The sequence below is a fragment of the Ochotona curzoniae genome, unplaced genomic scaffold (genome assembly GCF_017591425.1).
Source record: "Ochotona curzoniae isolate NIBS_2020 unplaced genomic scaffold, NIBS_Ocur_1.0 scaffold_4506, whole genome shotgun sequence".
Taxonomy (NCBI): Eukaryota; Metazoa; Chordata; class Mammalia; order Lagomorpha; family Ochotonidae; genus Ochotona; species Ochotona curzoniae.
Genome location: NW_024467119.1, coordinates 6,945,242 through 6,973,231, shown reverse-complemented (window position 1 = coordinate 6,973,231; position 27,990 = coordinate 6,945,242). Strand labels below are relative to the sequence as shown.

Here is a 27,990-nt window from a genome sequence, read left to right as displayed (position 1 = left end):
GGTTCGTCTCTCTGCTATGGCCCGCGATTGAGGAGGCGACCCTGCTACGAGGCGCGCGCGCTGACGTCAGCGCGACCCACGGCGCCGGAGACTTGCGTAAGCGCCGCGCGACTCCTCTGCTGCCCAGATCTCCGGAAGCACCGTGGAGGCGGTGGGTGTCTCAAGCAGGTGCACGGAGAGGATTAATTCCCTAGGTCCTTTACCCCTTAAAATAGCCGTAGAATTGGGCGCTCTTGAGACCCGTCCGTGGCTAAAGAGCAGTCTGTAACTGCGTCGTAATAAGCTGGATCCCGTTCCATGGACAGTATTCCTACTCCGTCTTGCGTTTCCTCCCGTTTTCCCATACGGCTTGGCTTCTAAGAAGGACAGTTTTGTCTGTTGGAGAGGGATTTAATTTGTGACACAGTGAATGAGCCCCCGAGCTTCTCGAGTGGCAGCTGGGCTGTGCCTTAATTTCTCTACATAAGCGCGAGAACCTGCGAGTGGAGACCGCCGAGTTGTTGCATGGAGTGTGGTGAGTGTTGTGGCTGGGATGTGCAGGCAGGCCCTGGGACCCTCAGGGCTGCAGATGCTGGTCCAGAAGGTCCCCTGTGTGCCCAAGGGAAGCTTCCACACTGCGCAGGACAGAAAGAAGCGCTTGCAGAAATGCTGGTCCAAGTGTGCAGTAGGTGAGGAAGCACTGCGCGTGTGCAGTCGTCGACGATGCTCAGGTGCAACGTAGTTTTGCTGCTGCTGTTCTTGTCAAGTCTGGACCTCGTTTTCGTCTAAACTTCAGTGCCTATGCAAATTTAAAAACAAACTTCATTTTACATTGGCTGTTTCAAAGTTACCTTGTAGGATATGACAGTTACATCTTTTTATCTCTTTAAAGAAATAAAAGAAAGCGATGGTTTAAATTTGGTTGTATTATTTTATGATATAATTTTTTAATGGAGGGGCCAGATGAGAGAGTAGGATGCGTTTCTACCCCTCTTATGTTTATGGTTTCTGCAGGTTTTGTTAAGGCTCCGCCCTGGCGATTCAGTTACCTGCCTCAGGGTGGCGGCACTGTGCCACGGACAGCTGGGTCCTCTGCTGCCCAGGGCGCATGTTCCTGCCGCGGCGGGGAGATGACACTGCATGAGCTGGTACACCAGGCTGCTTCCCAGCACTGGGACAGAACAGCCGTGCGTTTCGACGCGTGTGATGGCCAGCCCCCTGTGTGCCACACTTACAGTGCCCTCGTGACCACTGCGTCCCGGTTATCACGCTTCCTGCTGCTTCACTGTGACCTGGAAGAAATTCGACAAATTGGGCTCTACTGCCAACCTGGTGTCAACTTGCCTTCTTGGATTTTAGGGTAATTATGGATTTGATACAACCTCAAGTTAATTTAGAAATTTTAAATTCATAGAACATACAGGGGGATGCCATTTTGTTTACCTTTAGATTTTTCCGCATTGCTTGGTTAATTTTAGAGAGGACTAAAGGAGTTAACATCTCTCCTAGTGTGATTTTTTTAAATGAAGATTTACTAATTTATTTACTTCTTTCTTTTTTTTTAAAAGATTTATTTATTTCTTGGAAAGTCAGATATACAGAGAGGAGGAGAGACAGAGAGGAAGATCTTCCATCCGATGATTCACTCCCCCAGTGACTGTAATGGCCAGTGCTGTGCCGATCCGAAGCCAGGATCCAGGAACTTCTTCCGGGTATCCCACACGGGTGCAGCGTCCCAAAGCCTTGGGCCATCCTCAATTGCTTTCCCAGGCCACAAGCAGGGAGCTGGATGGGAAGTGGAGCTGCCGGGATTAGAACTGGCGCCCATATGGGATCCCGGGCGTTCAAGGCAAGGACTTTAGCCACTAGGCCACACCACCGGGCCCTATTTACTTATTTCCTAAATATATATTTTTTTAATTGGAGAGTTTTACAGAGAGAAGGAGAGACAGAGATGTTCCATCTGCTGGTTCACTCCCGCAAGTTGTTGCAACGGGTGGAGCTGAGTTGATCCAAAGCCAGGAGCCAAGACCCAGCAGCTTCTTCCAGCTCTCTCATGGGGACAGGGTCCCAGGGCCTTCAGCCATCCTCTACTGCTTTCCCAGGCTAGAAGCAGGGAGCTGTTTGGAAGCAGAGTAGCCTGGACATGAACTAGCACACCTATGAGATCCTGGTGGATGCAAGGTATGGATTTAGTCACCAGGGTACTGCGCCATGCCCCAAGATTCATTTTAATTGAAAGAGTTTCAGAGGCTGAGACGGAGGGAGAGAGAGAGAAATCTGCCCACTGGTTCACTCCCCACATGACTGAGATGTTTCGAGCTAGGTTGGTCAGGAGCCAGGATCCAGCATCTTCAGGATCTCCCACGTGGACGCAGGAACCAGAGGTCTTGGGCCATCCTCTGCTGCTTTCCCAAGCCATAAGCATAGAGCTGGATCAGAAGTGGAGCAGCCAGGATGCAAAACCACTGCCCATTTGGGATGCTGGCCCCACATGCAGGGGAGTGACGTGTTGTAACACAGTGACTGGCCCCTCTAGTGTAATTTTAAATCATTTGAATTAGTTATTTGCGAGAACCTAGAAATTTTCACTGCTAGAATATGTAAGTATCTCCAAATTAAATGGCTTTTATTTATTTATTTACTTATTTTGCCTCTTAGAGGAAAACATGGATAATTATTTGTAGTTAGGTGAAAGAACAGAAGGGTTTTAGAAATAGCATGACTTTCTCCCAGGAATGAAATGTTAGGAGCTTGTGTATTCAGTAGAGGAATCAGTGAGAGTATTGGCTGTTGATCCATAAAAATGTCAGTAGGAGCCGATTGGACGATGCTCATTCAAACGGGTATCTAGAAAATGCTCCGCCACTTCGGGCATCCTGTCACTGTTGTGGTGATTTCTGTCGTACAGCAAGTAAAAGCTGCCGAAGAATTCAGCTTTCATCCTGTATGCTGTGTCATAGCTGCTTAGTCACATTAGATAAAAAAAAAAATCTGTAACTTAGTTTTAGTTTTTAGTCAGTCATTTACAAAAGCTTATTGAGAATTTACTTCATTCTAAGATGCAGTATTCTTCAGATGCAAGTATACTTCAGAGTACCTTATACTTAAAAGGACTAAGTAATTTCTTATGTATTCAAATATTGCTAATCCTGCTGAGTTGTACAGCTGCTCTCCAGCCCTCCACAGGGTGTTCTCTCGCGTGCGGTGAGATGCGTCTTATGATGTGCAAGTTTGCATCATTGTATTAATGATGCATACGGCTGAGTAAGTTTTTTGTTGCCTACAGATAAAAAAGTTAGATTCTGGCATGTAAAATGGCCTGTTGATCAAATATATTATATTGTAATATATAGCTTTTTATACAGATTAATTTATTTGAAAGACAGAGAAAAGTCTGTCATCTGCTGGTGCACTCCCTAAATGGCGGCAACCACTGGGTTTGTATCTAGCTAAAGCCAGGTGCTTTCCTAGGTTCTCCTTTGTAGGTGCAGGGGCCCACGAGCTTGGGTCCTCCTCTGGGTGTGTTAGCTGCATCAGAAGTGGAGCAGCCAGGACTCAGAAGAGTTTGGGCCCTGCTCCAGATGTGCTAATGGGGAGCTGGATCAGAAGTGGAGCAGCCACGATGCAAACCAGCACCCATATGGGATGACAGCACTGCAGACAATGGCTTTGTTTGCTCTGCCAAAATGCTGGCCCCTGTTACACTAGTTTTTAAAAATGTTTAAAACAGAATTTTGTTTATTTTAAAACAGATGTTCATGAAGTGAAATCAAATTGTATTTACAACCAAAGACATGTCTGTTTAATTTCTGATAAATATTTGTGTGCAGAGAGAAATAGAAGTACTTAAAGAAGGGTTACACCTTCGTACAGACCGTCCCACCCTCATTGGAGGCCCAAGCGGGCATGCATCCCTCTCAAGTCTAAACAATGCTAAAAAGAAAATTAAAAAATTGAAAAAAAAAAAGATCCCAATCAAGCGACCTTGCATGTGACTACGCACTTGTTTCTTTAGAATTCTCCAGGTTCCTGCTGCTTATGTTCCTATTGACCCAGACACTCCTCCATCATTATCAGCCTACTTTATAGGAAAATGTGATCTGAAGTATATCCTGGTGGAAAAAAAGCAAGTCAGTGTAAGTCAGGGTGGGGTGTGTGTGTTGGGGTGTTTCATCTGTGTGTGTTTGTCTTTCCATTGAGGAATTCTTTCTCCCTTGTGTTGATTTTAAGTTTGTTAACTCTCACATGGTTTCTCAGTTTCAGCACTATTGAAATTTTATGGTTGAGTAACTTGTAGAGTCTCCTGTACATTTTTTTAAGATTTATTTATGTGTATTGCAAAGTCAAATATATATGGAGGAGGAGAGACAGAGAGGAAGATCTTCTGTCCATTGATTCACTCCCCAAGCGGTCTCAACATCCGGAGCTGAGCCGATACAAAGCCAGGAGCCCGTAGCCTCTTCTGGGTCTCCCACACAGGTACACGGTGCCAGGGCTTTGGACCATCCTCACCTGCTTTCCCAGGCTATAAGTAGGGAGTTGGATGGGAAGCTGGGCTGCTGGGATTAGAACCGGCACCTGTATGGGATCCCGGCACATGCAAGGTGAGGATTTTAGCTACTGAACCACGCTGGGACCCAAGTCTCTGTACATTTTATGCTGTAAAGATTTTATTGACTTGGTAGAATAACAGAAATGCCCCCTTCCTCCCTTTTCTTCACTACTCTAACAGCACCCCGTCCTGTTCCTACCCTGTTGGAATAAACCTCCTAAGATAAATAAATAAGAATAACAGAGATGCTTCATCTGCCAATTCATAGTGGCTGGCACTGGACCAGGTCTAAGTCAGGCCCCAGAACTTCATCTAGGTGTTTCACATGGGTAGTAAGGTCCACGGATGTTGTGCCATGTTCCACTGCTTTCCCAGGCACAGTAAGATTAATGTGGATGGAAGTGGAATCATCAGGACTCAAGCCAGCCCTCTGATATGGAATGCTGGCACAGCAAGTGGCAGTCTTAACCTGCTTTGCCACCATGCCAGCCTCTTTGCTGTGTGTTACAGAATATTCTGCGGTATTCCTGCCTCCATTCACTAGCATCACCCAGTTGTGGCAATGAAAAATGCTCCGGACATTACCAGACATCCCCAGAGGCCCCTTCACTTTCAGTGTCCAGTAGGAGCCAGCTCTCCATGGCATGAACCTAACTGCTAGCCTTAGGCTCGTTTGGCAAATGCGTGCAGCAGCCAGGGCTGAGCGAGGCTGGAGCTGGGAACACAGTGTTCAATCTCTTGCTTGGAGGTCACGGGGCCCCAGGACTGTGCTTTCCATAGGCAGGAAGCTGGAATGGAAGCAGCAGAGGGACTGTGACCCAGGTACCCCAACACAAGGTGTGGATGTCCCAAGTGGTGTGTTAACTTCCGTAGATTCTTGCCACTATTTGAAACTTTTGTGTTTGTAAATTTATGGCATTTACAGTGTTCCATAGACCTGAAGGTTATAACCAAACTTACTTTTTTTTGAAAGACAGCATGTTAAATTGAAGGGCAGTTAGAAATCATTCATCTGCTGGCTCACTGCACAGATGGCCACAACAGCTGGGGCTGGCCCGTGGGAGTCACGGCTAGGAGCTTCATGCAGTGGGAGCTTACCTGCACGGGTCCAAATCTGGAGCGTTCCCAAGAGCGTCAGCAGGGAGCTAGATGGGAAATGGAGCCACCAAGACTTGAACCGGTGCTCACAGGGGGTGTCAGCCTTATGGGGATGGGGCACCTAACCTGAAATTCTGTTGTGCTTATCTCCAATCTTACAATTGAAAAAGATTGGCATATAGACAGGAGCTTTCTCCCCAGTTCCCATTAGTTTTTTACTGGATTCTTTTATATAAATCATTTCATAAAGTCTTGTTCTTAGCCTTCTAGTGGATAACGACTATTTGGAAAACTAAACTTATTTAAAAAAATTTTTTTTAAAGATTTATTTGTTTCTTGGAAAGTCAGATATACAGAGAGGAGGAGAGACAGAGAGGAAGATCTTCCATCCGATGATTCACTCCCCCAGTGACTATAATGGCCGATGCTGCGCCGATCTGAAGCCAGGATCCAGGAACTTCTTCCGGGTATCCCACACAGATGCAGGGTCCCAAAGCTTTGGGTCATCCTTGACTGCTTTCCCAGGCCACAAGCAGGGAGCTGGATGGGAAGTGGAGCTGTCGGGATTAGAACCGGCGCCCATATGGGATCCCGGGCACGTTTAAGGCGAGGACTTTAGATGCTAGGCCACGCCGCTGGGCCCTATTTTAAAATTTTTTAAAGACTGGCAATCAAAGGCATAGCCAAAACACACTGCTTTCTGAGCAGGATTAGTACTAGATACAGGTTCAACAAACTATGTCTCAGGTTTCATTATTTCTTGTTTATTAAACATTGTTTTGGGGCCAGCATCGAGGCATAGTGGTTAAACCACAGCCTACAATCCTGGCATCCCACATGGGCACCAGTTCTAATCCCAGCTGCTCTAGTTCCAGTCCAGCTCCCTGATGATGGCCTGGGGAAAAGGTGGAAGGTGGCCCAAGTGCTTGGGTTCTTGATACTGGTGTAGAAGGCCTGGAAGAAGCCATCTGGGGAGTGAGCCAACAGATAGAAGATCTTTCTTCCTCCTGCCCCCAGCTGTTGTAGCCAACGCCAGAGGCCGGGAATTCTCATCTGGTTCACCCACATGGGTGGTTTCTTAGATGCATTAGCAAGGAACTGAATTGAAAACAGCCCTCATGTGGCATGTCAGCTTCCCAGTTGGTGGCTTAAGACTTACACCCTTGGTCCCTCCCTTCATTATTGATTTCTTTAGTATGAAAACTTAAGTAGTTTTTGAAGCTATTGCCTTAACTTAAAATGTTGTGTTCAGACGACCCTCACTTTCACCATGTCCAAATGGAATGCAGACCCCTGTACTCACCCATCCCTGCCACATTTTCTTGTGCCGTGCCTCTCACCCCGCCGCGTCTCGCATGTAGACCCTCTGGCCATCATGATTCCACTGGACCAGTACAGGCCGGACAGCAGATTGGAGTTGTTGCGAACAGTTCCTTTGGTGTCTCTGAGCAGAGTATTGCTTACCGTTCTGTCCTTGAGGGAGAAGAATCTGTAACAAGCTGTGCTCCCTTCTGTTGAACGTCTGTGTGCCGGGCCCTGAGGCTCTGCCAGTGGTCCTGGCGAATGTCCCGCCTCGCCCCCAGGTCCGCACCTTACTGAAGTGGCTGGCTTGGCTGCCGCAGAGACTCCCTTAGGTCTGCGGCGGGGGCCTTCTGCCTGAAGTGCCTGTGTGAGAAAAGCTGTGACACCGTGAGTGACACCCAAGTCAGCTTGGCCCCTCCATTGCCATGCTTGCCACGTTGCGTTGCAGCTGGATCTTTTTGTTTCTTTTAAGGTAAATATAAAAGCTAGGATGGCACCTTACTCTAAGATTTTTCACCTTTTTTTTAAAAAAAGATTTATTTTTATTGGAAAGGCAGATTTTATAGAGAGGAGAGAAAGATCTTCCTTCTACTGGTTCACTCCCCAAGTAGCTGCAATGGCCAGGCTGAGTAATCCAAAGCCAGGAGCCTCTTCCAGGTCTCCCATGAGGGTGCAGGGTCCCAAGGTTTTGCACCGTCCTCAACTGCTTTGCCAGGCCTTGAGCAGGAAGCTGGATGGGAAGTGGAGTTGGAAGGGATACAAACCAGCACTGATATGAGAGTCCGGCACGTGCAAACCGAGGATTTTAGCCACTAGGCTACCTCACTAGAACCCAGTTTTTCGGTTTTTAAAGCCTTGAGTATGTAGCAAGTATCTCCTTCTCCCCAAGCTCCGCAAAGCTTGGTTGAACAAATCAACAGGTATTTTATGACTTCAATCGAAAGATGTCCCTTAACATACTAATGCTGTGACCTTTGCCCCTGTGTAACAGAAATTCAGGTCATGCCACAAAGCATTACTGAACCAGGACACGCTGACCGTGGAGCATGAGGACCTCGTGCTCTTCAGCCTTCATGGGGAAGATGTGGCGGCGGGCTTGATGCCGACTGAGGGAGAAGAGAAACGCGGGAGAGGGAACAGCCGAGAGGAAAGGGCTCCAGAGCACCTGGATGCGAGACGGAAACACTGCTTGGCCTACGTCCTGCACACATCGGGGACCACGGGGACACCCAAGGTCGTCAGAGTGCCGCACGCATGTGTGCTGCCAAACATCCAGCACTTCCGGTAGGCTCGGCCCCCTGGCTGCCACGTCCTCACTGCTCATGTTTTCAGGGGAGAAAAGGGTTTTTAAAGGACTTGTTCTTTGCACGCAGCTATTGTTTCTGATTGTTTCTGATTGGGTCTCTTGTTTCTTCTGTGTTCCTGCGAACAAGGTCTTTATCTGGTTAATCCAGGTCAGGGCCAGGCAACAAGCAAGCATAAGGCGTGAGCGGAGACTGTGTTACTGATTAACGGGAAGCGAGGAAGGGTCTCCCAGGTGGGATAGAGAGTCAGTGCGTGCGGGGCGGGACGCTGGAGTGCAAAGTTGAAGTTTGGACTTAATTTAGTGGGTGATAAAGAACCATTAGAAAAGCTTTGTATTTTATTAATTATTCCTCTAGTCATAGTTGGGAGCTTGGCTTGCTGATGCGCTCAAGACATGAGAAATCTGCAAAGCTGTGATGTTCGTTTATTTTTTTAAAAAGTTATTTTTATTTGAAAGGCAGATGTACAGAGAGATGGAGAGACAGAGAGCTCTTCCATCCAGTGGTTCATTTCCCAAGTGGCTGCAATGGCTGGACTGGGCTGGGCTAAAGCCAGGAGCCTGGAGCTTCTTCCAGGTTTTCCACATGGATGCAGCATCCCCAAAACTTGGGCCATCCTCCATTGCTTCCCCAGGTGGAAGCTGGGTGGCAGTGGAGCATTCAGGACTTGAACTGGCCCCCAGGTAGGATCTGGCGCTGCATGTGGAAGCTGAACTTACTGCACCACTGCACTGTCCCCATCATTTTCAATTTGTGAAAAGTGAAATAGAGGAGGAACTGCCAGGTGGATGCAGTCTTAGGGAATCCAAGTATGAAACAAATAGTAGAAACATATGAGATACATGTGATTTAATTTTGTTGTGACTCATGTATAATTCCGAGTTTCCAAGTGAAAATGAAAAAAAGCAAGCGGACGCTGGCCTTTGGTGCAGGGGCTGACGGTACTGCCTGGGAGCGCTGCTCACTGCAGTGGGCTGCTTGAAATCCCAGCTCTGGCCTTTCAGTGCACACGTTGGGAAGCAGCGGGCCGTGCGTAGAGAAGTGGTGAGGCCCTGGCATGTGTGCAGGAGCCCTGCTGGACGCAGCAGCCCAGGAGACTGCTGCTGTAGATAGTGTAGGTGTCTGACGGGTTGATTTCATTTCCTTTGGAAACGTACCCAGCATCAAGATTCCTGAATCATACAGCGATCCCATATCAAAATCTTTTTTTCTAAAGATATATTTATTTTTATTGGAAAGGCAAATTTACAAAGAGAAGGAGAAACAGAGAAATATCTTCCCTCTGCTGGTTCTCTCCCCCAGGAAACCAGAGCTGAGCTGATCAGAAGCCAGGAACCAGAAGCTTCTTCTGGGTCTCCCACTCTGGTGCAGGGCCCCAAGGCTTTGGGCCATCCTCTGCTTCTTTTCTAGATGCATTAGCTGGATGGGAAGTGGACAGCTGGGGCACGAACCAGCGCCTGCCCATATGGGATCCTGTCGCATGCAAGGAGGACTTCACCCACTAGGCCAGCACACTGGCCCTGGGCATTGGGTTTTACTGTCGTAGAACTCCTAACAGATCCAAACTTAATGTCCTCTCCCTAGTGCTGGAGCCAGCGGGGGGGGGGGGGGGGGGGGGCAAATGTCATGGCAACGCTTCTCCCGCCCTTTTCGGGGTGCTATCATTGTGTGGAAACCAGGCACTGGGTCTCTGGCCTGGCTTCCTTAGCCCTTGCACGTAACCTGTGTGAGTAGCTGTTCAACTCGATGTACCTTAACGAGGTGACTGCTGCAATGTTTTGCTCAGCCACCACCATCTTGCCCTACCCCTTGCATTTAAAAAATGCCGATTATCTTAAAAAATTTAGCATATATGAGGGGGCTTCCAAAAGGTCTTGGAAAATGGAATGGAAAAAGGCTGAGAATTTGGCATGGACTTTTACACAGCTCTGTGGATCAGCACATCATCAGTACATGTGTCCGTGGCGTGAGTGGGTCTAAAAAGACGGAATGGCTGGCTGCTGCTCTGTTGTAGTTGACGGATGGTCTGCAGTGACTTTTAAGTGCCCTTCAGTGAGGACAGGGTGCAGTTGGGGATAAGTAAAGGAAGATAATGAAAATATTATTATGGAAAAGAGAGTTCTAGGAGAAGTGTAGGTTTTCTTTTAGGATTTATTTATTTTGAAAGGCAGAGTAGCAAAAAGAGGGAGACAGAGCTTTTGTTCATTGACCTCACTCCCCGTGTGGCCCAGCAGCTAGAGCTGGGCTGTTCTGAAGCTAGGAGCTTCCGTTGAGTCACCTGCCTGAGAGCAGGGGCCCAAACCCTGGGCCTGCTCTGCTGGTGCCCGCGCTGCGCGTGCCCGTGGGCCTGCATTGGCACAGCGCCAACCCCCTGACTTTGTTTCAAGATTGTGGTTTACAGGTTGAGAGTTGAGAGTTGGTAGAGAGCATGGGACTGAATCATGAAGTAATAGAGATAAGGTACTTTGGGACAGAGGGGCTGCTGAGTGAAATACAGGTGGGACAGCTCTCTGTAGATGCCCTTATACAGACAAGAGCTACACTAAACCACTTCAGTTCCTTAGCGTTAGCGGGGCTGTGTGAGATGAATCCTAAGTCCTTGTCTGGAGCAGGGCAGGAGCGGGTGGGGCCGTGGAGAACTCGCAGAGCCAGGAGGTGGCAGTCTGGGGGCACAGTCTTGGGGCACAGTCAGGAGGAGGCCTGGGCCGGGATAGCAGAGAAGGTCGATGAAGGAGGATGGTACCAGCCTGGGCCGGGATAGCAGAGATGGTCGATGAAGGAGGATGGTACCAGCCTGGGCCGGGATAGCAGAGAAGGTCGATGAAGGAGGAGCTGCCTGGGCCCTGGGATGGTGGGGGCAGGCGCCCCGCCCTCACCTGTGGATTTCTCAGCTCCTGGCTGGCATCAACCTTATGCTGATTGGCTTAGAAATCGGTTTGACATACTTTTCAGGTTCTTAAGTGAGGTTATAAATAATTCAATTTTAGAGAGTTGAAATGTCGAAATGACAGTACCATCTTGATTTCAAAATGGGTTAAATTTTATGTATATATATATTTTTTATATGTAGCTCACTAAACTAGGGGTTGTTGAATTTCAGGCATGCCAGGACAATATTCTGTGTTCACCCCTCCCACCAATGGGACCAGTTATGGGACAGTCTGGGGATTACTGCGTGGCTATATATGAGCCCTCTGCAGAGGGTCGCAGTGCTGGAAATGATGTGGACTGACTTACTGAGATTTTTAAATCTGGTTTAGGAAAGTGTTTGTTCAAAGATGTATTTATGGACCCGGTGTGGTAGCCTAGCAGCTAAAGTCCTTGCCTTGCATGTGCTGGGATCCCTTATGGGTGCCGGTTCTAATCCTGGTGGCCCTGCTTCCCAGCTAGCTCTCTGCTTGTAGCCTGGGAAAGCAGTCAAGGACGGCCCAAGACCTTGGGATCCTGCGCCCAGGTGGGAGACCTGGAAGAGGCTCCTGGCTCCTGGCTTCAGATTGGCGCAGCTCCAGCCATTGCAGCCACTTGGGGAGTGAACCAGCAGACGGAAGATCTTCCTCTCTGTCTCTCCTGTTCTCTGTATATCTGACTTTCCAGTAAATGTGTATTTATTTATTTATTTGAAAGCCATAGTTACAGAAAGCAAATAGGACAAAACTCTCAGAGTGGTTGCCATCCTTCCATTGGTTCACCCCAGATGGCTACAGCCCCCGGGAGGTATGAGGAAGAAGCAGGGAGCTTGCCCTCCAAGCGGGTCTCGCAGGTGGGTGGCAAGGCCCTGTGTGCCTGAGCCAGCCTCTGCTGCCTCCCAGGTGTGCATTCGCAGGAAGTGGGGTCAGGAGCGGAGACGGGATGCACGCCATCCCAAGCACCTGCCTGACATCACTTCCTGTTGATTCAGTGTGCACAAACTGCATTGCAAAAGTTATGCAAAATATGGCACAAAAATCCCTTCAGGACATAAACACACAATACACACAAAATAAATTTCAGATTTTTAAAACTTTGGCGAACATTTATTCAGAAATGTGCTCTGTAAACCCTTTTTTAGGATCTTTGCTGTTTAGACATTTCTTATAACTGTGTTCTGTTTTGCTTTAGGTTCCTCTTCCTTGAATTTTGAAATCTGTTCCATTTTTGTTTTTGATTTTATTATTATTATTTTTAACAGATTCAATGCAGCTCGTAAGTAAAATTCTAAGAATATAATGACTTTGCTCTCTGTCCCTCCACCTTTAGGTTACTTTTTGATGTCAACGAAGAAGATATGCTGTTCCTGGCCTCTCCTCTGACTTTTGACCCGTCTGTGGTAGAAATGTTTGTTGCTCTGTCAAGCGGTGCCTCCCTGCTTATTGTACCAGCGTCTGTGAAAATGGAGCCGTCCAAGTTAGCCACTGCTCTCTTTTCCCGTCATAGAGTGACTGTACTGCAGGTACAGCTTAGGGAGGAGTGAAATGCTTTGTCTCGCCTTATTCAGTATCCCAGGTGTTCTACAGAGTATGTTGTATCCTTACAGAAACAAAAGGGAAAAGGACTGAGGCTGGTGCTGTGGTGCGACGAGTAATGCCGCCTCCTGCAGTGCCAGCATCCCAAGTGCCAGTTCATGCCCCAGCCGCTGTGCTTCCAGTCCAGCTCCCTGCTAACGGCCCGAGGTCCGCAGGAGATGACCCACGTGTTAGGACTCCTGTGTCCCGAGTGGGATCCTGGCCCAGCCCGATCGGTTGTGGCCATTTGGGGAGTGAGCCAGTGGATGCAAGAGCCTCTTTGTCTCTCCTTCTGTCACTCTGCTTTTCTTTTCCATTCATTTGAAAGGCTGACAGAGAGCAAGCCTCCATCTGCTGCCTTACTAGACCCGAGACTTTCTTCCAGGCCTCACACATGGGTTCCAGGGCCGAACCTCCTTGGCCGCCTGCTGCTTTCCCAGGCGCATCAGCAGGAAGCTGGACCAGAGCAAGGGCCGAGGCTTACGCTGTGACACTGGCTCCAGTGAATAAATCTTTTTCTTTTCTTTTCTTTTTTTTTTTTTTTTTAACATTTATTTTTATTGGAAAGGCAGATTTACAAAGAGAAGGAGACACAGAGAAAGATCCTCTGTCTGCTGGCTTATTCCCCAAGTGGCTGCAATGGCCAGAGTTGAGCCAATCTGACGCCAGAAGCCAAGAGCTTCCCCCAGGTCTCCCACACACGTGTATGCTTGCAAGGCTTTGGGCCATCCTCGACTGCTTTCCCAGGCCACAGGGAGGGAGCTGGATGGGAAGTGGAGCTGCTGGGACGAACCAGTGCCCATGTGAGATCCTGGTGTGTGGAAGGCAAAGAGTAAGCCACTAGGGTTTTGCACCAGTCCCCCAATAAATAAATCTTAGGAACAAATAAAGCTGCAGTTGTCCAGATGTGACTTGGCATTTGGTTGAGCACAGCCTTAGCTTCTGTGTGGGCTTGAAGTAATTCTTAAAGTATTTACCTTTTTTGAGAAGTCAGGGTAAAGAACTTAATATTTCCTTGCATCCACAGGCAACTCCCACACTGCTCAGGAGGTTCGGGCGTCAGTTGCTGACGTCAGAGGTTTTATCCACCAGCACCTCTCTCCGCGTGTTAGCCCTGGGTGGGGAGCCGTGTCCCTCGCTGGCTGCCCTCCGAAGCTGGCGGGGAGAAGGCAACAGGACACACATCTATAACATCTACGGGATCACGGAGGTCTCCAGCTGGGCGACCTTCCACAGGGTTCCAGAGGAGGCTCTCAGCTCTGCCGCCAGGTACGGGCTCCTGTTGTACCAAACGGAGTGGAGGAAGTCTGTGTCTCCCTAAACCATTACCCTGGAGAGTGGGCTGCTAGGTCCTGCTTATAGTGTTAGAAATGGGACTTAAACTGACATTTTAGGTTGGGCATCCAGAACCCGTTTTGTTTGTTTGTTTGTTTTCTACCCTTATCCACAGTACTTGAGCATCGGTTAACCTTAAAAAAATTGTTTATTTATTTAAAAGAGTTACAGAATGGGAGAGTCAGGGAGATCTTTGATCTGCTGGTTCCCTCTCCAGACAGCAGCAAGGGCCAGGCCTGGGCCAGGCCAAGCCAAGAGTTTCATCCTGGTCACCTGTGCAGGTCGTAGGGGCCCAGAACGTGACTGCTTTCCCAGTGCTGGATCAGAAGTCGAGCAGCTAGGACACGAACTGGTGCCCATGTGTGACGCTGGCATCGCAGGCTGCAGTGTTACCGTCTGCCACAGTGCCCTGCCTGGTGCTATGACCCAGCTGGGACTTTGTGTGCCGAAGCAGTCATGAATTGCCTGTGAGCCGACCGTCCCGCCTGTCCTTTCCCGGGGAGTCTTGGAAAGCTAGAGTGACAGCCCTTTTCCTGTGGGTGAGGCATGGGATGTAAGCGCATTGGGAGGCAGTCCGTCCCCAGGGAGGGGTCTGAACTGACCTTGGCCTGTTTCTCAGACAGGAAGTGCCTGTGCCACTAGGGTCTCCGCTGCTCGGAACAGTCGTGGAGGTCAGAGATCCCAGCGGCTCTGCAGTTCTCGAAGGAACAGGCCAAGTATTTCTAGGTTGTTTCTACGTTTGCTGACTGGGGGAAGATTTTTTTTTTAAAAAAAGATTTATTCATTTTTTTTGTAAAGGCAGATATACAGAGAGGTCAAGAGACAGAGAGGAAAATCTTCTGTGTGCTAATTCACTCCTCAGGTGGCTGCAAGGGCTGGAGCCGAGCCATTCTGAAGCCAGGAGCCAGGAGCTTTTTCTGCGTCTCCCACTTGGGTACAGGGTCCCAAGACTTTGGGCCATCCTCGGCTATTTTCCCAGGCTACAAGCAGGGAGCTGGATGGGAAGGAGGGCCGCCGGGATTAGAATTGGTGCCCATATGGAATCCTGGCTCGTTCAAGGCAAGGACTCTAGCCGCTAGGCTACTGTATTGGGCCCAGATTTTTTTTTAAGAAAAGGAAATTATATTTTAGCTTAGTTTTATTTGTCTTTTTTCCTGCATGCTTTTCAGTGACAACTTTCCTGTTTAAAAAAAAAAAAGTCTCATTTATTTGAAAGAGAAAGGAAATTTGAATCTTTGATTGTCTGGTCTAGTGTTCAGCTATTAGCAATAGCCAGGACTGAGGTAGGCTCAAGCTGGGAGCTTGGAACTTGGCCCAGGTGAGTGGGGGGCATCCGGACCACTTGAGCCATCAGCCATCTCCTCTTGGGCTCCAGGGTACATACTAGCAGGAAGCTGGAATGGGAGTGGAGCTGGAATCCAGGCCAATAGACTTGGGCACCCCAGGGGCATCTTAATCACTGCCACCCACTCACCCCAGGACTACTCATTTGCTTTTTTAAAGATTTATTTACTTTTATAGGAAAGTCAGATATAGAGAGAAGAGAAGGGACAGAGAGGAAGATCTTCTGGCCGATGGTTCACTCCCCCAGTGACCGTAATGGCCGGTGCTGCGCCGATCTGAAGCTGGGAACCAGGACCTTCCTCCAAGGTCTCCCAGACGGGTGCAGGGTCCCAAGGTTTTGGGCCGTCCTTGATTGCTTTCCCAGGCCACAAGCAGGGAGCTGGATGGGAAGTGGAGCTGCCGGGGTTAGAACTGGCGCCCATATGGGATCCCTGCGCGTTCAGGGCGAGAATTTCAGCCGCTAGGCTACTGTGCTGGGCTCAGGACTGCTCATTTTTAGTCTTATTCTCCTAGTCAAGAGGTTGTGGTAATTGCATTAGCTAAGAATATCTAATACTATAAAAGTTATTTAAAAACCACAAGTTGGTTTTGGTTCTTGTGTCTGATTTTATGAGCTAACCTGTAAAAGTGAACTGCCTTGGGCCCGGTGGCGTGGCCTAGCATCTAAAGTCTTCACCTTGAATGTGCCAGGATCCCATATGGGCACCGGTTCCTATCCCAGCAGCTCCACTTCCCATCCAGCTCCCTGCTTGTGGCCTGGGAAAGCAGTCGAGGACGGCCCAAAGCCTTGGGACCCTGCACCCGTGTGGGAGACCTGGAAGAAGTTCCTGGATCCCAGCTTTGGCTCGGCATAGCATCGGCTGTTGCTCTCACTTGGGGAGTGAATCGTTGGACGGAAGATCTTCCTCTGTCTCTCCTCCTCTCTGTATATCTGACTTTGCAATAAATAAATAAATCTTTAAAAAAAAAAAAAAGAAAAAGTGAACTGCCTTTCAATAAGACTGTTCAGAACGTAGGGTTTAGTAGTAGCTGTGGAGATGCTTTTGCTCGGGCAGTTCTGGCACATTTCTCAGGCTTTTGACGTCAGTGTTTATGTCTCGGAAGGCGGCCGACACAGAGTGTGTTTTCTCGATGATGAGACGACAGTCCCACTTGGCACCATGAGGGCCACAGGAGACTTCGTGACTGTGAAAGACGGAGAGATATTTTTCTTGGGACGAAAGGATGGTCAGATCAAACGCCATGGCAAGCGTCTTAACATTGAACTTGTGCAACAGGTACAACTGCTTAAATACTAATTATCTATTAATGGATATATTAGACTGAGGCCACCGTGTTCTGTGCCAGTTCCCTAGGATGTTTTTGTTAGTGATGAAATACAGTAAAATGAGTAGGTAGTTCAGTGTCTTCCTTATTGCTAGCATAAGGGGATGGGCTTCTTTTTCTTTCCTTTTCCTTTTTTAATTATTTGAGAAGTAGAGAGATGCTCTTCTGTTTATCTGTTAACTCCCAGGTGCCCACAGTGGCTGGAGCTGAGCCAGGTGGCCAGTGCCAGGAGCTCAGTCCACGTCCCCCTTGTGGGAGGCAGAGGACCTGTTACTTGAGTCATCCCAGCTGCCTGCCCAGGTCTGCAGTGTCAGGAAGCTGGACGTGGGAGCTGCAGCTGGGAATCGAACGCAGGCACTGCAGTGTGGGATGTGGCCGCGTAACGAGGCCAAGCAGCCACCTTGTATTCTACATATTCTACATCAGAGACAAAGTGGACGTGGGCATCTGTGGAAATAAATTGGGTTTGGAAATATTAAGAGCTCTGAGTGCTAGTCACAGTAACGAGTAGTTTTTAGTGTTTTTTTTTTTTTAAGTCTGGTATATTCCAAAATGTGATTCAGCTGTGTTGATTTCAGCAGCAACAATGTGAGCATTAAGGGAGTTGTTGTTTAAGCATTCTCATCAGCGCCTTGCACCATCTTTCTCAGGCCGCTGAAGGACTCGAGCAAGTGGAGTCTTGCGCAGTGATGTGGTATAATCAGGAGAAGCTGGTTCTCTTCGTGGTGTCCCGGGGGGCGTCAGCAAAGGAACGTGTCTTGGAGGAGCTGCAGCAGCGCCTCCCAAGCCACGCAGTCCCGGACCTGCTCGTGCCGGTTGACTCGCTGCCGCTCACATCTCACGGTAAGGCAGCTCCGTTCCTAGCTGGCGTCGTGATCGTGCACGTCATCAGTGTGGGAAGTGATGCTGGCGTTCGTCGTGGCCGAGCCTGTGGGAGGTGCTCTGTATGGTGAACTCCTTTATCTTCTGTACAGCCTGTGGGCGGGAAGTGACTGCTCTGCATCACCTTGCTGGGTGGTGATACAAGGGCCCTCCAGAGGAACCGAACACTGGATGGCACGGGAGATTTCTGTGAGGCAGCTTGTGCAGTTGCACATGAGCGTGTGCGTGCAACGGGGCCCGGGGAAGCCATAGGGGTCAGCCTGAGGCCAGAGGCCTGAGAACCCAGGTCCTGCTGATGGCACCCCCGAGGCAAGGTTGGAGGAGCTCCAGGCAGAGTAGGAAATGAAGTGCAAGTCTTGAAAGGCTTATTTATTAAAGTTACAAGGGAGAGAAAGAGACAGGGAAAGAGAGATCTGGCCACTGGTTCTGCCCCATGGCCAGATCTGGGCCATTGCAAAGCTCGGAGTCAGGAGCCCCAACTACTGGGGCCAGCCTCTCCTGCTTTCCCAGGAGCATTAGCAGGGAGCCGGATCAGAAGTGGAGCAGCGGGATGTGATCTGGAGCCCACATGGGATGCCAGTGTTGCAGGCGGTGGCATTACCCACCGCACCACAGTGCCAGCCCCAAAGAGGTGAATTTCTCCGTGTCCCTTGCTCCTTTGAGACCCTTGGAAGATTCTGTGGTGGCCGCCCATGCAGGGCCTAATGCACGTGCTGATCTCCTGAGCCGTCCTACATAGCCCCAGGACCCTGTGTGGAGTAGGGACGCCCACACTTCCCCCCAGGAGGCACGTGCAGCAAGGCCTTGTGGTGAGAGAGTGAAGTTCTGTCAAGAACTGACCTCAGGATAGACTCGTGTGCTTAGTCGCCACTGGCGGCCTTCCCAATCTCAGCCTCACTTAATAGACACTTCAAAATGTAGAATGGAGTTGTTCTTTCATCAACAGGTACTATCCACTTTTTTAGATTAATTCATTTTTAAGACTTGTTTTTATTGGAAAGGCAGATTTACAGAGAGGAAGATCTGCCCACTGGTTCATTCCCAAGTGCCTGCAATAATCGGAGCTGAACCAACCCAAACCTAGGAGCCAGAAGCCTCCTCTGGGTCCCCCACACGGGTGCAGGCTTTGGGGCATCCTCAACTGCTTTCCCAGGCCACAAGCAGGGAACTGGATGGGAAATGGAGCAGCCGGGGCATGAACTGGCACCCATGTGGGATCCCAGCATATATGAGACAAGGATTAAGCCACTGAGCCGTTGTGCTGGGTCCTGATGAGTTCGTTTGAAAGGCAGAGTGACAGGGCAGGGAGAGGGATCTTCTCCCGCCTATTGCTTCACTCCCCACATGGTCACAGTGGTCATGTTGGATCCACCTGAAGCCAAGAACCAGCAACTCTGCTCTTGTCTCTCATGTTGGTAGCAGAGTCCCAAGCCCTGGGGCCATCTGCTGCTGCCGCTGCATCCCAGGCGCATCAGCAGGGAGCTGGATAGAGAGCAGAGCGACCCAGGCTCAGCCTGTGAGGATGCTGCGTCCATGTGGAGCCTGACCCGCAGTGCTGCTGCGTGCCCGCCGTCCTCTGCCTACGGTGTTCCCGGTTAGCGTCACAGTGGCTGTCTTCAAGTGGCTGCTCATGACAGACTCCCTACAGGCTTCATGAAGTGCAGAGGCTTTAAGGTGAAATTTCAAATGTTCTTTAAAACCATTTGCTATTTTCTCTTTCATATGAAGGCAAAGTGGATGTGTCCGAGTTAAACAAGATATACTTAAGCTACATAAGTTTGAAACCTGAGAATAAACTAAGTGGAGAAGAAGAACTTTGGGGAAAATTACAGTATTTGTGGAAGGTATACCTTTTAAGATACAAATTTATTCTTCTCAAGAGTTCATTGTAGAGAATGAGAGCATCCTAGTACGCCTGCTAGCATTTGCTACAGCTGTTCTTACCGCCTAGATATTAGGACAGCTCTGTTTACTTAGTTGGTATTAAAACAAAAGCAGACTTTTCCACTGAGATTAAAGTAAGCGCCCATGAGTGTTTGGGGGCAGGGGTAGTCTGTCATCAGAGGCACAAGAAGACAAGTCCTTTCTGGTTGTGACTTTTTTTTAAGGACTAGCGGGCTGTAGTGAAACCTGTCAGGCCAGGAGAAGCTCATGCATAATAGAACAGACTGTGCCGTAACACCGCGTGGATCTGCAGGGGGACAGCCAGGACTCTAACCAGGCGCTCTGGTAGGGGATGCGGGCATCCAAGGTGGCGCCTTAACCTGGGCTGTCCCAGTTCTGGGTGCTGAGTCTCCCTGTGTTCCCAGTGTAGGTGTGTTGCTCTGAGAAGTGTCCGTGTATTCTCATCTAGGCACTGACGTCACCGTTCTCCCTTCTCTGCAGTCTGTGCTGGGGGTCTCGGGAGATCTTGCCCCGGTCCCTGAGGAGTCACACTTCCTGAGCAGTGGCGGCGACTCGTTGAAGTCCATCCGGCTCCTTGGGGAGCTTGAGCTGCTCGTCGGGGCCCCAGTGCCGGGGCTCCTGGAACTCATCCTGGGCGGTTCCCTGTTGGACATCTACCACCATGTCCTCCACGCAGCGTTTCCAGCTGGGGACATGGCAGCCTGCGGCAGGAGCTCCACCCCAAAGAGGAAGCGCAGTGACTCCGGGCAGGAGGAAGCTTCCAGTGAGTCCTCACAGGAGGACGGTGCCTCACCTTCAGCCAGCAAGGCCAGGAGCGTTGCCTGTGTTGCCCTGAGCAGGGGGAGTCAGGTTTTGGGGCTGAACACAGCTGAGTCATCAGCCATGCTGGGACCTTGCTCTTCAGCCTGGCACAGTGTTGTTTCTCAGATGGATGTTCCGCAGTCGAGGACCCTTGAGCCCCCAGCTCCAGCTGACGAGTCCAGAGATGCTCCATGTGTTACAGAAGTTTCTCGAACCAAGGGGAAGCCTGTGCCAGGGGCTGTCAAAGCGGAGTTGCCTGTGAGGTGGAGGTCAGACACAGGCAAATGTGTGGACGCGTCGCCCCTGGTTGTGGCCACAGCCCCAGGACTGTCACCTGCTACCGTGTACATCGGCTCCCATTCCTGTAGAATGCAGGCCGTCGACCTGCACTCTGGGAAAGTGAGATGGGAGCAGGTCCTGGGAGACCGAATCGAATCCTCAGCATGCATGTCTAAGTGTGGAAACTTCGTGATAGTGGGTGAGTTTCTGATTTTGAAATCTGTAGAATTACACTATTCTAAACTAGAATAGAGGTCAGATTAACACGTGCTTACATTGGTAGGACCAAACTGTGTGGAACAGCCTACCCCTGGCGGGTTTGGTCTCTGTCAAGGAGCATCTGTGCTATGAACTTGGGCCTCTAGGCCCCAGCCCTGGACGTGACCCTGGCTCTGGAACTGCCATAAGCTCCAGGACCTTCAGCAAGTGGCTGAGCTTTCCTCATCAGTAACATGGGAGTAATACTGAGACAGGTTGCCGCCTCACACAGGATCCCAGGCGCCAGGGCCCTGGAGGAGCATCGTGTCTGGGTCCCTGTGGGCCAGAGTCAGGAGTGGCTTTGCTGGCCGAGGTCCCGCTGTAGCTGCAGCCATCTGAAGGCCAGTGTGGGCTGGGAAGCCTGGCTCTGGGTGGCCCCGCACCTGCCCATGGCTGGCAGCGGTGGAAGCCTTGGCACTGGGTGGCGTACTGGGGGCAGCTTCCACTTGCACAGAGGCCCCTGGTGGGTGAGCTGAGAGAGGTGGAGGGGCATAGTACCTTCTGTGGTCCAGAGTCCAAGGCTGGGTACAGGTTGACTACCCCTTACCCACACCTCATGGGTAGCAAAGGGTTGTGATTTCAGGTTTTGTCATATTTCAAAACATTGTCACGTGTATCATGAGATCTTGGAGATGGGACCCAAGTCTGTATGAAATTCATTTCTGTCCCATATGCACCATACGCGTAGCCTGAGGGTCATTTCCTGCAGGATTCTGAGTGCGCCTGTGTCCTGGCTGGGACCCGGCACGTGAAGTGAGGTGTGGAGTTTTCACGAGTGCTGTTTTCTTGCCCTCAGCTTTCAGCTTTCGGAGCATTTCAGAGGTCAGATTAAGGAACTCAACTTGTACTGTCATTTTTGCTTTATTCTGTTTGGTTCTGATGTACCAGTAAGTCCTGACCAACTCGAAGGAATGAGAAGTGGGCTCTCCACTTTGGAAAGGAAGAGTATTAGAGTTTAAAAACTGCAATACAGCTTTTTTGAAAGGGTTCAACAAAACTGCTGCTTGTGGATCCTTCGGTACACTGGCAGGCCTAGAGGCAGTGCTGGGTGAGTCGACTGCCCGTCTCCACTCGGTCTCGTTAAGGGACGGAGGGGTCCCGGCTGAGGTCTTAGCCTGGTCCCACTCCTGTGTTCTTCCCCCAGGCACTTTATGTGCCGGTGCGGGCTGTCCAACAAAGCTCCTTGGGTTGTAAGCTTAGGAGTGTGTTTCTCTACTTCGATCCCAGCATGTAAGTCCTTATTGGCTATGGACTCTGCATGTTTGCAGCCACTCTGTGGGTTGGTTTTCCATTCTCTTAGCATGGTGTGTTTTGCACAGAAGTTCTTAATTTCAGCTAAGTCCAAATTTTGTTTTGATGGGTTATGCCCGACCCAAGGTCTCAAAGATTTGTTCTGTATTTTATTTTGCAATTGGATTAAGCTGAAAGGCATTTCTCTTGTACCCAGCTGAGACCTGGGATGCGTTACGCCATAGGGCACAGTCCTGCTGTCACCAAGCAATTACTGTCAGAAAAAACATAGCATAGAAAGTATCTCAGAGGTTGGGCCTCAAGTGGGCTGCAGCGGCTCTGGTCACAGATAACAGAGCTGTTTTCAGAGTGGAGTCCAGTGGAATTGCACTCAGTTGCTGCCCTCAAATTCCACTTCCTCAACTATGCACTTGAGAACTCTAGAATTTGACCACTCACAGAGCCCCTGTCACGGGTTCACCCCCCAAAATCCCAAAAGCCAAAGCTTGGAGCTGGGAGCTGGGAGCTCGGTTCATGTGAGGTGAAGGTGAGATGGGGACCAGCGTTCCCTGCTCTCTCTCAGGGTCTGCGTTGCTCAGACATCGGAGTCGGTGGCAGAATCAGGACTCAAGCCCAGGTGTTCCCTAGTATGGGATGCAGGGTTCCATCTAGAATTTTAACTGCCAGGCCTGTCCCTGGCTAAGTTGTGGCTCTTGCCGTAGCCTATCCATAACAGCAGTTTGGGAAAATGTTGTAGTTAGCGAAGTGCGCAGGCTCTGGCCTTTCAGATTCAGAATCTGTGCGTAGGTGTGCTTAGTAAACCCCATCTGGAACGCGCGGTTACTTACAGTGGCACTTGAGTTGCCGTAGGTGTTGAAAGGAGTTAATTGATGGTGAGATGACTTCTGCTAGCACCTGACACACAGTAAAGGTTAAAGTGACACCGCTGACTGGCAGTGTCAGCATTTCTCAGGGACTTTCTACATGTTGGGCGTGTACTGTCACCGGATCGCTATGGGCACATCCTGCTGGAGAGAGGCTGAGCCGCGCCGCGGTCTGCCCGTGCACCTGTCAGGAGGTGGGCGCTGGGCTGGTCTGAGCCCGTCCGGCCCGGCAGGCCCCGCTGTGTGCTTGGCAGTGGTACTACCTAGCTCTCTGAGATCACTGCTGGGTATCTTATCAGGTGACTACGTCCAGCTTTTGCTTTCCATCGGCCAAGTCTGAGCAGCACTGGCCGTGGAAGTGGGGAGAGCCCGCGAGTGGCTGTGATTTAGGTTTGTGGATTGTTTCCCGGCAGTCTCACTAAGTCTTGTATGTGTGGCTTCCTCCCTACCCCAGGCTGTTATAATGGATTAGTTTATGTTCTGAGAAGTAACAGCGGAGAAAAATACTGGGCATTTACGACGGGAGATGCCGTGAAGAGCTCTGCAGCCTTGGACCCGTGCACAGGGCTCGTCTACGTGGGCTCCCATGACCGGCATGCGTACGCCCTGGACATTGACGTAAGCATCACCGCGTCACCCTCGCACCCTGCACCGGAGGACAGGGACCCTGGCAGGTGAAAGGAACAAGGGGTTGAGGAAGTCTTAAAATCTTGAGGTGGTTTAAACTTCTTTTCCAAATTTACCACAGGAAGTTAGCTACTCAGATCTAGAAAGTACAGATGTTAGAACTATCCCAACAATATTAAAAAAAATCATCACGGGGGAAAATATTTAATGAGAAATGTTAAGGTTTTATTTACACAAAAATTTTTAGTAATATGAAAAAAGGGTAAAGCCTCATTTCTGTGTGTAAGTAGAAATAAAGAACAAATGCAAATTAATAAGAAAGTGTAAAAGACTGAAAAAAAAAAAAACAAGGGAAATGAAAACATAGGTTCCCAGAGAAGAAATAAGTAGTAATTGGAAATAAATGATAGGGCAGAGGAGGGAAACGGGCCCCTGTGAGGCAGAGAGGCGGCGGTGGATGGGGGAGCGAGGGAGAGTGGCGGGCGGCTATGGCCGGGCAGGCCTCCAGGGGCAGGCTGGACCCAGACTTGTCTAGAAACCTGGCCTGGTAAAGACCCGTGCCCCAGCATGTCTGCCCCTGCAGCAGTGTAGGGCCGTGGGGAGCTGGGTAATCTTCCATGATGGAGAAGACAGTTTATGTTCATAATAGGAATATTATTATAGGAATAATACTTCGGTGAGCCCCACCCTCTGTAGGCATGCATGCTCACCCTGCCTGCGCGCAGGGCTGGCTCCAGTCTGACCCTGGTCATCTTCTGACCTGACTGCCCAGCAGCCGCGCCTGTCACCCCGCAGATGAACACGCGCAGGGAGGGTGGGACACATGGGTGTGTCAACCACCAGTGAAAACCTCTTTTGCTGTTCTTATTTGCAGAAGAAGAAGTGTGTGTGGAAGTTACAATGTGGAGGCGCTGTCTTTTCCTCTCCCTGCCTGAGCCAGACGCCACATCACGTGTATTTTGCAACACTGGGAGGACATTTATTGGCTGTAAATCCTGTACGCATAAGATGATACCTGCTGATTTTATTGCCTCCCTTTGGCTTTGAATTTTGAAAGTTTACTTACCAGTTGTAGTCCATATATCCATGAACTAGACTTTTTTTTTCTTTTTTATTTTCTTACTTATTTGAAAGAGTTCCAGAGAGAAAGCAGAGATGGGTCTTCGTCTGCTGGTTCACTCTCCAAACAGCCACACTGGCCAGGCTGTGCCAGCCCAAAGTCAGGAGCCTCCTTAAGGTCTCCAGTGCAGGTGCCAGGAGCCCACCCACCCAGGCCATGAACAGGGAGCAGCCAGGACATGAACTGGCACCCACATGGGATGCCACAATAAAAGTCCAGAATTTGTTACAAATTATTGTTCCTGGCTGAGTGATTTATGTGTTTTTTTTTTTAAGTCAGAAATGTATTTACCAAAAATGTCACTGTCCATTATAAGGATAGATCTTACGTTTTGTTTGTTTTGTGGAGGCAGTGTTACCGTGAGTGGGAGGGACAGAGGGGGCTAGGGCTGGAAGCCAGGGACTTCTGGTTCTCACACAAGGATGTGGGCGCTCAAGCACTTCCCAGGGTGCTGGATGGGAGTGGAGCAGCTGGGATGCTGGCACTGCACAAAGCAGCCTACCTCCCTAGGCCACAGCGCCAGCCCTCCCCTCCTTCCCCCTTCTCTGCTGTTGGCTTGGTGGCCGTGTGTCTGGGGCTGCCCTCGCAGGTCCCGCCATCACAGCCCAGAGGTAGTTCTGACGCTGTAGCTCTGCTCCGGGAGACCAACAAGTATGCTGGGTGAAGGGGAACCGAGGCATAGACTGGGGCTTAGTGCTGTGGGTGGCTTGTCGTCCACCACAGGCTGCTGGGGACGTGGTCTGGAGACGCTGCTGTGGGAAGCCCCTCTTCTCATCCCCCCGCTGCTGCCTGGGCTACGTCTGCATCGGCTGCGTGGACGGGCGGCTGCTGGGCTTCACTCACACAGGCGAGCAGGTAAGGACGCCCGGGGATGCAGGGGAAGGGGTGCCTGCTGCTCTGCCAGCGCAGTGGGGGCCATAGCCCGGGTGATGTTTCCAGCGTCACTCAAGCTGCCACGGGTGGGTGCGTGGAGGGCCGCTATTCAAGCCCTGCTGTACTGCCGCCACCTTCCCCAAGTCTGGAAGTTCTACCAGGTGTTAGCCAGTTTTATTAGAACGCTACTGAGGGCATAAAGGTTTCCAGAAATCCTTGTTGGCCAAAAGGAACCGAAGTCTGTGCAGCCACGGCTTTGTGGAGTGCAAATCCCAAGCCCTGCTCCCCTGGCCGGGTAGGCTCCCTCTGACACATGGTCACGGCTTTCGCTGGGAGCCACATGCCACATGTCCCAGGATATGCACCAGTGACTCATCTGTGGCAGAGTCTGCCATATGCCTGGCCTTGTGCCTACTGACCACTGCAGGGGTTCTGGAAGCTTCTCCATGAGTGCCCATCCTTCACTGTTGTGTGGCTGCTTTTGTTCTTCCGACAGTTACTTTGCAGTGAATCATTTAAAAGATGCAGACTCACGCAGACACATGCAGATCCATTTTCCACTACTGGTTCACTCCCCAGCTGCCGGCAGCAGGCAGGACAGTCAGGCCAGTGCGGTCAGGCCAGTGCGGCCAGAGCTTCATCCACGTTTTCACAGGTGCCAGGGGCCCAAGTCACGGAGCAGGAGGTGGCTCCTGCTGCTGCACCACAGCATTTAGCCTTTGGCAGTCCTTTCCCAAAAGTTTTTTTTTAAAGATTTTATTTGGAAATCAGACATAGAGAGAGGAGGAGAGACAGAGAGGAAGATCTTCCGTCTGATGGTTCACTCCCCAAGTGAGCGCAACGGCCGATGCTATGCCAGTCCGAAACCAGGATCCAGCAACTTCTTGCAGGTCTCCCAGACGGGTGCAGGGTCCCAAGGCTTTGGGCCGTCCTCGACTGCTTTCCCAGGCGACAAGCAGGGAGCTGGATGGGAAGCGGGGCCGCCCACCAGGTTAGGAACCGACACCCATACGGGATCTGGGCACATGCAAGGCAAGGACTTTATCCGCTATACCATCACGCTGGACCCACCAAAACGTTTTTTAGTTTTATTTGACAGAGAAATAGAGACACATTTTGCATCTGCTCACTCCAAATTTCTATGACAAACCAGGGTGTGGCCACCTGATCCTGCCAAGTTCTTGAGCTATCACCCGTCCCTCCCAGGGTCCACTAGCAGGACGCTGGAGTCCAGAGCAGAGGAGTAGGTCCAACCTTGTGCCCTCGGAGAGGGGCCATGTGAGCCGGAGATGAAGTGTTTGGTGAGGTCCAGGGAGTGTCCCTGCTTACAAAGTAGATGGAATGTATTCCCACCGTCAGGGAGCTGAGAAGTGGGGAGAGGTCAGTGCTGTTATCCCTGTGTTTTGGGGTGAACCGCAGGAAAACAAGGTAATTTTGGCCAGCTCAGGAAGAGTGTTTTGTAACTGTGTTTTCAAGCAGGACCTTACTAGAGGTGTGTCAGCAACAAGTCTGTCTCGGCTTTGAGGTGGGCGAGCAGTGTCTGTGTCATCAGGCAGACGGAGCTGCAGTAAGGCTCTGACTTACTGTGCTTTCTCACCCTTGGGCTCGGCACTTCCAGCTCCCTATTTGGAGACTACAGTAATGCAGTTTGTAATTAGATTCCAAACTCCACAGTTTTATCTTTGAACTCAGTGTCTCTGAATGTACTAATAACAGCTCTCAAATGGGTTTGAACTTAATGTTATTTCGTAATAGCGCACAAAGTGGTGAGTTATGTAACAGTGCCCACCTTGTCTGACCTGGGACCCACACGGAAGTACCGTTCACACAGCCCACAGCTCATGTTTGCGTTCAAAACTGTCATGGAGTTTTAATCTTGAGGAACACTGCTGGCATGAGGCGAGCTGAATTCTGTGTGCTCTGTGTGCCTGCGCAGGCGTGGCAGTGTGCCGCCGGTGGACCGGTCTTCTCCTCCCCTTGTCCCTCAGCATCAGAGCAGGCTGTGGTTTTCGGCTCCCATGACTGCTTCATCTACTGCTGCAGCATGCAGGGCAACCTCCGATGGAAATTCAAAACCACCTCGCCCGTGTATGCCACGCCGTTTGCTTTCCGTGCCCGCGAGGAGACGCTGCTGGCGACAGCGTCCACCGACGGGAAGCTGTGGGTCCTGGAGTCTGAGAGTGGGCAGCTGCGGCAAGTGTACGAACTTCCCGGAGAAGTCTTCTCCTCGCCTGTGGTCTGGGACTCGTTGCTCGTTATTGGGTGCAGAAACAATTTCCTGTACTGTCTGGATCTCGCAGGGGAGGGCCCAGGTTGGTGGGCATGGCCGGCAGCCTGCTCGGGGAGTGTATGAAGCTGCTCTGCCATCCCAGGGCACCGGGAGGGCTCATTAAAGAGTTTGTTTTGG

The 27,990-nt window shown here is 50.4% G+C and overlaps 1 protein-coding gene across 1 annotated transcript; it reads left to right on the top strand.

The window, feature by feature from the left end:
* Nucleotides 1–140: 140 nt before the first annotated feature.
* Nucleotides 141–27,990, top strand: AASDH (aminoadipate-semialdehyde dehydrogenase). The gene is made up of 15 exons (XM_040966921.1): nt 141–514; nt 994–1,339; nt 3,998–4,118; nt 7,926–8,218; nt 12,475–12,667; nt 13,747–13,988; nt 14,674–14,780; nt 16,503–16,675; nt 17,375–17,567; nt 19,335–19,450; nt 19,992–20,790; nt 23,418–23,581; nt 24,465–24,587; nt 25,434–25,565; nt 27,520–27,990. The coding sequence occupies exons 1-15, from the start codon at nt 505–507 to the stop codon at nt 27,934–27,936; spliced, it is 3,429 nt and encodes a 1,142-aa protein (XP_040822855.1). The 5' UTR covers nt 141–504; the 3' UTR covers nt 27,937–27,990.

Coding starts and splice junctions, on each gene's coding strand:
- AASDH (XM_040966921.1), top strand. Junction 4,119..7,925: donor TGGAAAAAAAGCAAGTCAGT/GTAAGTCAGGGT, acceptor CCTGTGTAACAG/AAATTCAGGTCATGCCACAA. Junction 14,781..16,502: donor AACAGGCCAAGTATTTCTAG/GTTGTTTCTACG, acceptor ATGTCTCGGAAG/GCGGCCGACACAGAGTGTGT.